Here is a 12,500-nt window from a genome sequence, read left to right on the forward strand (position 1 = left end):
ACGTAGTGCCCCGAATCCTCCGCCCGCGCGCGGAACACCAGCAGGCTGAACAGCCGGATGGAGAAGCGGCCGCGCAGGTCCGAGTCCCGCCCCGCCCGGGTCCAGTCCACCAGAACCGTGCCCTCGAAGTCCGTCAGCGCGCGCGCGCCCGCGCGCAGGCGCCTCTGATAGTACCACACCACCGAGCGCGCCTGCTCCGGCTTGCAGCGGCAGGGCAGCTCCACCGTCATGTCCTCCAGGAACGCCACGCTCTCAAACACCAGGAACGCCGGGCACGCCCTCTTCGCAAACACGTCCTCCTTGTCCTCCGGGGCCTCGTAGGCAGAGAGGAGCATGGGAAGCCCCAGGAGGACCTGCAGCAGTAGCAGCAGCTGCAGTGGCACAGACAGCCACATGACCTGCAGCTTCTGAGACAATGACCCGCCTTCCCGCCCAAGGCCTTTCATAGGGAGGGAGCCCGGAACGTCCGGGTCATAGGAGCGCACATTCCAAACACACTGTGACCTCACTCTGACATCACAATGCCAGGTGAGTAATAGAGGTCAGAGAACTTCAATACACAAAAGTACACAATGTACTTTAAACTTGACATTTTACATAAAATAACCCAAAATAAACACAACCTTATAAACTACAGAATAAAATGAAGTACAAATGACATTGTCTTTCTGACTGAGAGCTGGCCCGATGAAGGCAGTGAGATCAGTTCTCTGAAGAGTCGATGTGGACCCCGTAGAGCAGCAGTAAGCGTTCTAATTTCTCCAGAACGTTCTCCCCCTCAGCACCCCCTGGCTCTGTTTCGGGGTCCCCCTCAGCACCCCCTGGCTCTGTATCGGAGTCCCCCTCAGCGCCCCCCTGCTCTGTTTCGGGGACCCCCTCAGTGCCTCCCTGCTCTGTTTCGGGGTCCCCCTCAGCGCCCCCCGGCTCTGTTTCGGGATGCCCCTCAGCGCCCCCCGGCTCTGTTTCGGGGTGCCCCTCAGCGCCCCCTGGCTCTGTTTCGGGGTGCCCCTCAGTGCCCTCCTGCTCTGTTTCGGGGTGCCCCTCAGCGCCCCCTGGCTCTGTTTCGGGGTGCCCCTCAGCGCCCCCTGGCTCTGTTTCGGGGTGCCCCTCAGTGCCCTCCTGCTCTGTTTCGGGGTGCCCCTCAGCGCCCCCCGGCTCTGTTTCGGGGTGCCCCTCAGCGCCCCCCGGCTCTGTTTCGGGGTGCCCCTCAGCGCCCCCTGGCTCTGTTTCGGGGTGCCCCTCAGCGCCCCCTGGCTCTGTTTCGGGATGCCCCTCAGCGCCCCCTGGCTCTGTTTCGGGGTGCCCGTCCCGCAGAATGTCCTGCAGTCGGCCCAGGAGGCCGGCACAGGCGGCCCTCTCCCCCGGGCTGAGGAAGGCCAGGCCCAGGCTGAACCGGCCGGTGTGGGCCAGCCCGTGCAGCAGGGACACCACGGCCCCCGCGTCCCCCCGCCGAAGCCCCCCGGCCAGGACCAGCAGGAACTCCCCCAGCAGGCCGGCCCCCACCTCGGTGCTGAAGGTCCGCCGGACGCCGGCGCCCCCCAGGGACAGCAGGAGCCGGTACCGCTCCTCCACGCTCCCGCCGGACCGCCGCCAATCCCGCCCGAACTCCGCCGCCGTGCCGGGCCGGAACGCCGAGGCCTTCCCACGGAACACGCAGAACACACAGAACACACGGAACACACGGAACACACGGAACACGTAGAACACGCAGAACACGCAGAACACGCAGTGAGAACTTCAGACAGAGCACAAACTTTCACACTGTCAGACCTGGGTCACAGACGGAATTGTGTGGGATTAAAATGCTGCTCTGTTACTCGATTGGTCTTGCCTGGTGCAACTGAGCCAGCCAGGAGGACCGGAAGGCGAGTTTGTTCTAAAACCAGTCTTTTAAAACACAGTTAAAAACCTATCTGTTTAGGAAAGCCTCTGGAAAGCGACTGGCCATCACACATAGCATGTCTTTCTCTGGTCTCCTTACTTCTGGCTCCTTGTAAACATTGTTTCTATTGCTTGCTCTAGTTTTTAGCTTGTTTTTCCCTATTTGAGCTTGGGAAAAGCGCTTCACAAATAAAACATGTAAAAAAAATTATAATTGTAAACCATTATTATTATTTCTGAGAGTATTTGAGTAGGTGCGAATACACAAGATAAGCTCAGATCTAAATCCAAAACCGTCATGTACCCAGGTCTGTTCACAAAACATTATAAACATATAGCCACAGTAAATAGGCCTATACATAACACAATAACACGGCACACTCAACTAAGATAAAAGTACTCCGGGATCCACCTTTTCCGTGCAGACAGGCTTGCTGTTATCAGTACAGCAAAAGCGCTACCTTCAGAAGACTCGTAAGCAACTAAGCGAACTGAGGGACACAAGAAAATTCACTAGGAAAGTTCTGATCATAGAACCGCGAGCATCAAAGTTTTCTGTTTTGGGCCAAACTCAACAGCATTTACGACCGCTATCCCCGTGAGATCTCGTTCGAAAACCTTGGGCACCGAAACAGTCGCTCGTAGGCAACATAAATCTAGTCATACTTCGAAAGACTTTTTAAAACAACGGGCAGTGTTGCGCAGATCCGTTTCCACTGCGTGGGTTATCTGGAGGACCAGAGCCCAGCAGAAGGTGATGTATCGCACGGACTGACCTCCAGAGTGGCACAGCCTGCGGTGCCCGGCTTCCCGGCTCGAGAAGCGAGGGGGTTCCAGGGCTGCCTGCGCTGCCCGGTCTTGTCAGTCTTCTCCAGTGGTTTCAGGTGGGAGGCCAGAACGATATCTCTGCGAATACCGGGTCTGTTAGCCTTCATTCAATGTATTAGGGTACAAAGGGCTTTCAACAACCGCACAAACTCTGCCACAATTAGAGAAATCGAAAGACAAAAACAAAACCAAAAAACGGCCGTTCCAATATTCCAACAACGATGTCAAAAATAGCGTATAAATAAATACCGGCTGAAACGAGACGGCGAGGTTGCTCACCTGAACTCCTCGTAAGACCCAACGTTCTGATGTATTGCGCGAAACTTGGCGTCATTCTCCCGTCGATATTTCCTGTCCGCTTCTAACGCAGCCTGCAACTCCTTCTCCAGCGCTGAAAAATTAATAACCTCGGAATCCCCCATTCTGCTGTGTATAGAAATTCAAATTACCGCTGTTAATCTGTGTGAGCGGAGCAACGACTGCGGGGGAGGGGGGGATGCGATTAGATTCTACGGCGAAATTACAGCAATTAACAACTATGATAGATGATATACTGGCTAATGAGGTCATCTAAACTGATAATACACGGTAAATATTATATTTCACGCATTCTGGAATAGCCACAATTTACTACTTAGGCTAACTAACATAGCTAGCTATAGCCACCTGTCGCTCCTTTGAAAAGTTAAGCGCTCACATAGCTGGCTTGTTTGTAGACGTTAGCTGGGTGAGTTGTCAACCGCGGAAATCCGGAATATCGATCACTCTGGGACGTTTTATGCACAAAAAGCTACAACGTTGTTTCATTAGATGGCTAATTGAGCTAAACTTTAAGGGAAATATATGGATGTTTTCTTCCTAGTCTCCAACCAACTCCGCTAACGCTACTGTTTTGGTTGCGTCTCCATGGCAATGCTCTCAACAAATAGGGAGGTCACATGACTGAAAAAAAAAAAAATCGACCGTAAAAAAGTTAGACGAATGAAGATTTGTCCTGCCCGTTTTAAAAATATTCAATAGAAGAAATATTAAATTGCCTTTAATCCTCTTATTTACAATCATTTTTAATATAACGCGCAGTTATACCATTTTCATTTTAATCTCTGATTAAACCGAGGGAATACATCATAAAAACTACAGTGTTGAAGCGATAATTATTTAAAAATACTTTAATAACATTGAGATAGTTCAGTACAAAAAGAAACAATGCCTGCATTTTTACAAAGTCATCATGTGCTTAAATACATACAAACACAAAAAAAAATTCCCTAGACAGACATTTGGCCCCATCCACCACTAAAATAACAGTACCTGGCACTTATTGCAACATCTTAGATAAAGGGAGCTCGAATATTCACAGATTATGAGGCGTGGTGCCTCAATATTTCTCTTTCAGTGTATTTCAGTGTCTCAAAATATTTATCCATGAATGATGACTTTTAATATGCTTGCAGAGGTAATCATTTTAAAATATATTATTGAAATTTGGAAAATGATTACTGTTGCTTTTTGTAAATCATGCATTTGAATAAGCTTTGCGTCATTTTTTATTTTCATTTTTTTAAAGCTAGCATTATATAAAGTTATCTAGAAAAAAAGAAAAAAAGGTTTTTTAAATTAAAAACATAGAACAGGCCTTTGTTATGATATGTAAAGGCTCGCGTGAAGAAGATGTGAAAGCTAAAATGGTCATTTAATTCACCGCACAGGCACTGTTGCTGCAGAACGGCTGTGGGAGGTTCTGTCCACCAGGTGGCGATGGTCTCCGGGCTGCGAGGCGTCCCACGGTAGCGCAGAGCTCCCTTCAGCTAAAATGTGCCCCGCTGATCGGGAGACTACTTCTCCGCCACGCTAACAATCACAGCAGACCACGCACCAAGCGGACGACAATGTATCATCTACTATAAAGGCTAATAAAATCACCAAAGAGCAATGCATTGTTCAATTTCCCAATTTCAAAAGGCTCTTTCCTGGGACTGGACAAAACGAGATGGTTGGTTTAGGGAGCTGAAATACAGGGGAGGTCAGGGTGTTTTGCAGCGCTGCAATCTTCATTTGGGTGGTAAATTGATACAGGACTGCTCCATTCTTGGAAGACTGTCCCATGAACCCGCGAGTGAATCCGACTTGTGCGAGTACCACAGCCACCACACTGTGCCCGTAAGACACTGTGTAACTTTTATTGGACTTTGGGAGATTCCCATCAACCAATCCGCACAGACCTGGTCTCCTCAAACATCCAGCTTCAGTAGTAATGATATGTCCCCCAATTTCTATGATTACTTACTCATATATACACACAGTAATAAAGTACTGAAATCAGCTTTGGTTGTGAAATACTTTTTGACCACTAGGTGACACTCGATGAACAGCGGTGCCAGTAGGAACTGCGTTCTTCGCTCGCCCTCAGTCTATGTGGAAGGTTATTGACTTCTGAGACGACAACAGCATACACGGTACATTAAAGACTGCAAGACTAGCACGTATTAATTCCCATTATTCTCATCGTCCACATACAGCCTGATATTTAAAAACTGTAATATTATATTACATGTCAATTAGCCTGCTCAGTTTCGATCAGTGTAAAACATTTCTTTCCAGAAAATCGGGTCATGAAAATATAGATGCGCACAGTTGAAGAGCACGTCGGTCCCCATGGCAACATCGCACAGCGTCAGACAGCAGCCGTGATTCAAATGAAATGTTCAGACAAGTGAAATGAAACCGGACAAAACCGGCTGAAATCAGACAATATTCCGTTCTGTGTTAAGGGCGCGCGCGCACACACACGCACACACACACACACACACACACACACACACACACACACACACAGCTCGACTGAATTACCAGGTCAGTTAAGCAGAAGCACACTTCTTCAGGAGGGCTTGTCCAGTGGAGGTAAACCCACCCAGGTGTACACACCTACTGTCCTACGCCCGTTCCATCCACTAATAGCACAGAACCGCGCAGGAGCACAAATACACCACACAGAGCAAATTCTACTTTTCTAACTATTGCATTAAGCAATCAAACCTTGAACCTTGACCAGATCAAAATGTGCCACTACTACAACCTGTACAACAACATTACCATCTATAATGTTTTAGATTGGGGACAGTGGGGGGGTGACAGGGGGTTTTCAGTCCTTCTCTGGTTTGAGGATTTCCTGGCGTGACCACCAGGGGTCAGTCAGTCACTACAGAATAAGACTCCTTACTGAAGAAATGTTAGGATCCGAGACAAGTTATCACAAACTCACATAATCACACAGGCAAATTGTTATGACAGCTAATGTCACTAGCATATTGCAAATCCAGGAAATCAAGTCACAGTCAAGCCAAGAACAAGCATTTAGCAGAATGCACTGCATGATAAAACACACTTGGAATGTAGATTATTTTGACAGCAAAAAAACATAGCACTTCTAGTGCTAAAAAAACAAAACAAAAAAAGACCAATGTACATTCAATGAACTTCCACTATCCATTTAGAATAGAACAGCAGAAACAATATTGCACCAAAAGCAAAACATTTTGATGACAAGATTTTTTTTTTTTTTTTTTAAAGAAGAAAAGAAGTAAAGAATATAATATAATGAATCAAATATAATGCACGGAATATGGTTGGTAAAGTTCTCACAGAGATGTCGGAAAAACTTGAGTGGCCCCACCCCACTGTGGGCGGGGCAGACGGCGGTCGTCCAATCGGCGCGCCCCACAGGGCCGTGGGGGCGGGGCAGGGCGGGGCTCAGTAGTAATGCTGGTGCAGCTCGGTCCAGGTGGTGACCCAGTGTTTCCTGCTGTGGCTCTCGCTCCGGAGCCCCGGGCCCAGCGGGTGCCGGTCCTCCTTGCGGATCTTCACACCGTGGTACTTGGGCATTATCCGGTAGTACAGCGCCCGCTTGAAGAAGCCACACTGTGCGAGAGACGGAGAGAGGGAGAGGGAGAGGGAGAGGGAGAGGGAGAGGGAGAGAGGGAGAGGGAGAGAGGGAGAGGGAGAGAGGGAGAGAGAGAGGGAGAGAGAGAGAGAGGGAAAGAGGGAGAGAGAGAGGGAAAGAGAGGGAGAGAGAGAGAGAGGGAAAGAGAGGGAGAGAGAGAGAGAGGGAAAGAGGGAGAGAGGGAGAGAGGGAGAGAGGGAGAGAGAGAGAGTGTGTGAGGTCCGAGAGAGGTCTGGATTTACTGGGAAGCCTCCAGTTTGTGTTGTGCTCAGGGAGCTGGTGACCAGTGAAGACATAAGGACTGTGTTTTGCGCCATCAGTGTATACAACATGAGCACAAATGCAGAAACCTCTGGGAGAGACAGGTTAGCAGAGGGAAAAACACACACACGCGTCCCCATATTACCCTGAAGAGGAAGAGGAGTGAAACACACACACAAACACACATCCCCATGTTACCCTGAAGAGGAACAGGAGTGAGAACTTGCTCGCTCACTCACACACTCACACACTCACACACTCACACACTCACACACTCACACACTCACACACTCACACACTCACACACTCACACACGTCCCCATGTTACCCTGAAGAGGAAGAGGACTGAGAAACGGAGAGCAGCAGGGCTGCAGAGAGGAGGAGAGGAGGAAGGGAGAGAGTCACTGAGCCTGCAGGGAGAAAGGGAAGACTTCTTTACAGGATGAAAGGAGCTGGTCTGAAGGACAGCAGCCAGCAGGCTGAGGGAGGAGAGGATTACCCAGGAACCTGTGTGCAGAGGGCCATTGGGGCCCCCAGGGGCCCCACCCTCTCCTAGAACTCCTCCTCCAGCTTCTGGTTCTCTGAGGGCTGGATCTTCATCTGGGCCGTCTGCGCCTTGGCCTCGTACATCTCCCGCCTGTTGGCCCTCTGGAAGAACCCGCACTGGGGGGAGGAACCACGGAGCGTTACAGCCAATCACAAGTCCTCCTGACCGCTACGGAGCATTAGAGCCAATCACAAGCCCTCCTGATCGCATGGAGCATTAGAGCCAGTCACAAGCCCACCTCATCACTATGGAGCATTACAGCCAATCACAAGCCCTCCTGATCGCTAGGGAGCATTACAGCCAATCACAAGCCCTTCTAATCGTTATGGAGCAGCATTAGAGCCAATCACAAGCCCAATGACAGCCGGCTGATCAGGTGGAAGGGACGAAAGGTGTTGCTCATTCGCACACAGTGAGGGCGCACTCATGATCAGAGCCAAAATGGACCCCCCCAGGAGGGGAAGAGCCCAGAATGGACCCCCCCAGGAGGGGAAGAGCCCAGAATGGACCCCCCCAGGAGGGGAAGAGCCCAGAATGGACCCCCCCAGGAGGGGAAGAGCCCAGAATGGACCCCCCCAGGAGGGGAAGAGTCCAGAATGGACCCCCCAGGAGGGGAAGAGCCCAGAATGGACCCCCCCAGGAGGGAAAGAGCCCAGAATGGACCCCCCCAGGAGGGGAAGAGCCCAGAATGGACCCCCCCAGGAGGGGAAGAGCCCAGAATGGACTCCGCGGGAGGGGAAGAGCCTGACCTTCCACAGCAGCAGGATTATGAATCCCAGCAGCAGGACGCCCCCCAGGGCGGACACGATGATGATCCAGAGCGGGGCCTGGTACTGCTGCTGCTCCGTGAACTTCGGGTCAATGTTCACCACAAACTGAGGGAGGGAGAGAGGCGGGGACATATATACATATATAGGTATATGGGTGTATACAATGCTCACTACCTTTTCCAACCGCTAACTGTACCTACTGCTTAGTTTGCCTAAAAGCGAAACAGTATTTAGCACCGCCTGCCTGGTCTTGTGATTCTGCCTCCACTACATGTCCTGGGCAAGCTGTTCTACACAGTGACCACTGTGTGAAAAAATACTTTGTAATATCTGTGCAGTATTTATCCTTCAACAACTTCAAGGTATGGCTCCTCGTTCTGCTAACCTAACTCACGCTGAAGGATCTCCTGTCGTTCACATTGTTAATCCCTTTAACCCCCCCAAGGCTTCTTTTTACGAAGCTCGAAGAGAGTAAAGCATCTTGAGGAGTATTGTCTCTCATCGCCGCCCTTTGGGCCCTTACCTCTCTGGTCACCGTCTCCATCTTGAGGGCAGGTCGGCTGGTGACCAGCTTCAGGGAGGCCAGGCCTTTCACCGTGATGTGGTCGTCCTTGTAGTCCTGAGAGAACATTCCGTCAGTTTCCGCACGTTTGCAGCAGCGTTGTTAAGACTCAGTATTGGAAGCACTGCCAGTATCGGCATTGGACCCGGTATCACTCAGTATCAGTACTGGTATAAGTACTGTGCAGAAGTCTTAGGCACCCTAGATTTTATTATATATATTACATTACATTACATTATTGGCATTTGGCAGACGCTCTTATCCAGAGCGACGTACAACAAAGTGCATACCCATAACCAGGGATAGGTTCGCTGAAAGACTCTAGAGGTAAGTACAATTTCAACTGCTACCTGTACAACAAAGATAAGGACAAGGGGGTTTTTTTTTTTTTTTTTTTTTTTTTTTTTAACAAACAAACAAACAGAGCAATAGTCACCAAAGTTAACTATCCAAACACTGCTTACCTAGCCAACTAAAAATACCGATACACAAAGCAAGTCACAGAGACAACAATTAAGGTTCACAGGGAGGTAGGGAGGGATGGGGAGAGGTGCTGCTTGAAGAGGTGCGTCTTCAGCTTGCGCTTGAAGGTGGGGAGAGATTCTATAGTTCTGACCTCAACGGGGAGTTCGTTCCACCACCGTGGAGCCAGAACAGACAGTAGTCGTGAGCGTGAGGTGGAGGTTCTGAGAGGGGGAGGTGCCAAGCGGCCTGTGGAGGCTGAACGAAGAGGTCTGGCAGGGGTGTAGGGTCTGATGATTTTTTGCAGATAAGCTGGGGAAGACCCTTTAACTGCTTGGAAGGCTAGCACCAATGTTTTGAATTTGATGCGAGCCATGACAGGCAGCCAGTGGAGGGAAGTAAGCAGGGGGGTGACGTGTGAGTATTTGGGAAGGTTGAAGACCAGACGAGCTGCTGCATTCTGGATGAGTTGGAGGGGTCTGATGGCGGACGCTGGGAGGCCAGCCAAGAGGGAATTGCAGTAGTCCAGGCGGGACAGAACCATCGCTTGGACCAGGAGCTGGGTCGAGTAGGGGGTGAGAAAGGGGCGGATTCTCCGTATGTTGTATAGGAAGAACCTGCAAGACCGGGTCACCGCCGCAATGTTCTCGGAAAGGGACAGTCTGCTGTCCATCACCACGCCGAGGTTCCTTGCACTGGGTGACGGTGTGAGTGTGGTATCCCCGAGAGAAATGGAGAGATCCAGATGGGGAGAGGTATTAGCAGGGATGAATATCATTTCAGTTTTACCTGGGTTGAGCTTTAGATGGTGGTTGTCCATCCAGCTCTGGATGTCCCTCAGGCAAGCAGAGATACGGGCTGAAACCTGCGTATCAGACGGCGGGAACGAGACGAAGAGTTGGGTATCGTCCGCATAGCAGTGGTAGGATAGCCCATGTGCAGTGATCACAGGGCCAAGGGAGCGAGTGTAGAGAGAAAAAAGAAGTGGGCCAAGGACTGAGCCCTGGGGAACTCCTGTGGCGAGGGGCCGAGGTGTCGATACCGAACCAGCCCAGGCAACCTGGAAGGAGCGACCAGAGAGGTAGGACTCAATCCAGTCCAGGGCTGTGCCACAGATGCCCGTTGCTGACAGGGCAGACAGGAGGATGGAGTGATCCACAGTGTCGAAGGCAGCAGAGAGATCTAGAAGAATGAGGATAGAGGAGAGGGAGGCTGCTCGTGCGGCATGAAGTGACTCACTGACGGAGAGGAGCGCAGTCTCTGTCGAGTGGCCCGATCTGAAGCCAGACTGATGGGGGTCTAGCAGGTTGTTGTTAGAAAAGAAGGAAGAAAGTTGAGTAGAAGCGGCTCGTTCTATAGTTTTAGAAAGGAAAGGAAGAAGAGATACCGGGCGGTAGTTCTGGATGATGGAGGGATCCAGGGTAGGCTTTTTTAGCAGCGGCGTGATGTGGGCCCTCTTGGAGGATGCCGGAAAACAGCCGGAAGACAGGGAGGAGTTGACAAGGGAGGTGACAAATGGGAGAATGTCAGGTGTGATAGTTTGGAGAAGAGAAGAGGGGATAGGGTCAAGGGCACAGGTTGTAGGGCGGTGGCAGAGCAGGAGTTGAGAAACATCAGAGTCCGTAAGGGGGGAGAAAGTGGAAAAGGAAGGGATGGGCCTAGAGGGGGGGGGAGGGCACAGTGAGGGGGGCGGTGGTTGTAAAGGATCTGCGGATGACTGTGACCTTCTCATCGAAGAAATCAGCAAAGTCATCAGCAGCGAAGGAGGACTGAGGAGGAGGAGGCGGTGCGTTGAGGAGAGAGGAGAAAATGGAGAAAAGTTTCCGGGGGTTAGAAGCAGAGTTCTGAATTTGTGTTTGATAGTATTTTGCTTTGGCGGCAGTGACATCGGAAGAGAATGCCGCCAGGAGAGACTGGTAAGTCATGAGGTCGGAAGCGTCTCTGGATTTCCCCCACTTCCTCTCCGCTGCGCGGAGGCTGGCCCTGGAGGTACGCAGGGTGTCAGATATCCAAGGACTGGGAGGGGATGTGCGAGGTGGTTTTGAGACAGGGGGACAGAGAGAGTCAAAGGCGGAGGAGAGAGATGAAAGGAGGGTGGCAGATGCAGAGTCAGCGGGGAGTTTGGAGAAGGATTCGAGAGGGGGGAGTGAGGCGGTGACGGTGCTGGCAAAGGAAGAGGGTGAGAGGGAGCGGAGGTTACGGCGGGCTGAGGAAGTGTGGGTGGGAGGAGGGGGAGGAGGATGGGGAGGAAGAGGGAGGGAGAATGAGATGAAGTGGTGATCAGATGTATGCAGAGGGGTAACCGTGAAGTCGGAGCATGAGCAGTTCCTTACAAAGACAAGGTCTAGGACATTGCCCGCCTTGTGGGTTGGAGGAGAGTGTTGCAGGGAGAGGCCGAAGGAGTGGATTAGCGGTAGGAAGGCAGCAGACTGGGAGGCTTCTAGGTGGATGTTGAAGTCTCCAAGGAGAATCAGTGGGGTGCCATCCTCAGGGAAGGAGCTGAGAAGGGTGTCTAGCTCATCAAGGAAGTTTCCCATATATATGTTTCTTTTTTTTGTGTGTGCTAGTATAAAAGAACATTTGAGATTTCCAACTATTCATTGTCTAAAAGATTTAATTTTACAGAGATATTTGTGTATTTAATTTTAAAAAGTTACATATTACCTTAAGCAATTGACTACTTTTTGCGTAAAAACTTGATCAAGGCTGTCTGAGATCAGAAGCAAGGAGCCAACCAAGTTCTCCAACATGCTTGGAACAGCCTCCCTGCTGATTGTCTTATAGAACTGCAGGACAGCGTTGATCTCAGAGAAGTGATGCAGTTTTAACGCCGAAGGGTGGTCACAAAAAATATTGATTTGGTTCAGTTTTTAACTATTCTGCAAAATAACTAAAATGTAGTGTAAAATGTATAGTACGTTTATTTAGGACCTTTCATTGAATTATTTTTGAAAGAATCTTATCTGTACAGAATGTTATACAGGTGCCTAAGACTTCTGCACAGTACTGTAAGTACCGGTATTGGAACCAGTACCAGTACTGGTATGAGTACCGGTATTGGAACCAGTACCAGTACTGGTATGAGTACCGGTATTGGAACCAGTATCGTAATCAGTTCCAGAACCAGTATTGGAACCGGTAGCAGTCAGTATCAGTCGGTATCAGACCCGGTATCAGGGCTGCTGCGCCCTCACCTCCAGCATGGTGCCGTTCCACAGACGTCCCCGGACCTTCACCGTGGCGGAGTTG

General features: G+C 50.5%; 3 protein-coding genes across 3 annotated transcripts in view; all 3 read right to left on the reverse strand.

Moving 5' to 3' along the window:
• The window catches only part of LOC133114525 (Ig-like V-type domain-containing protein FAM187A), a 1,730-nt gene extending 908 nt beyond the window's left edge, over positions 1-822 (reverse strand). The window contains exon 1 of the mRNA XM_061224013.1: positions 1-822. This exon is cut by the window's left edge and continues 908 nt beyond it. Within this exon, the coding sequence (XP_061079997.1) occupies positions 1-446 (446 nt within the window). The 5' untranslated portion in view covers positions 447-822.
• Positions 703-3,634, reverse strand: ccdc103 (coiled-coil domain containing 103). The gene is made up of 4 exons (XM_061224571.1): positions 3,407-3,634; positions 2,989-3,135; positions 2,658-2,787; positions 703-1,638 (listed from the first exon to the last, which is right to left on the reverse strand). The coding sequence occupies exons 2-4, from the start codon at positions 3,129-3,131 to the stop codon at positions 703-705; spliced, it is 1,209 nt and encodes a 402-aa protein (XP_061080555.1). The 5' UTR covers positions 3,132-3,135; positions 3,407-3,634.
• Positions 3,635-3,863: 229 nt separating this feature from the next.
• itga3b (integrin, alpha 3b) overlaps positions 3,864-12,500 on the reverse strand; it is a 46,224-nt gene continuing 37,587 nt past the window's right edge. The window contains exons 22-26 of the mRNA XM_061224352.1: positions 12,446-12,500; positions 8,751-8,846; positions 8,207-8,332; positions 7,410-7,573; positions 3,864-6,627 (exon numbers count right to left, since the gene is read on the reverse strand). The exon at positions 12,446-12,500 is cut by the window's right edge and continues 62 nt beyond it. Of these exons, the coding sequence (XP_061080336.1) occupies positions 7,463-7,573; positions 8,207-8,332; positions 8,751-8,846; positions 12,446-12,500 (388 nt within the window). The 3' untranslated portion in view covers positions 3,864-6,627; positions 7,410-7,462. The remainder of the gene's footprint in view (positions 6,628-7,409; positions 7,574-8,206; positions 8,333-8,750; positions 8,847-12,445) is intronic.

Source organism: Conger conger, chromosome 16, assembly GCF_963514075.1.
Source record: "Conger conger chromosome 16, fConCon1.1, whole genome shotgun sequence".
NCBI classification, from domain to species: Eukaryota; Metazoa; Chordata; class Actinopteri; order Anguilliformes; family Congridae; genus Conger; species Conger conger.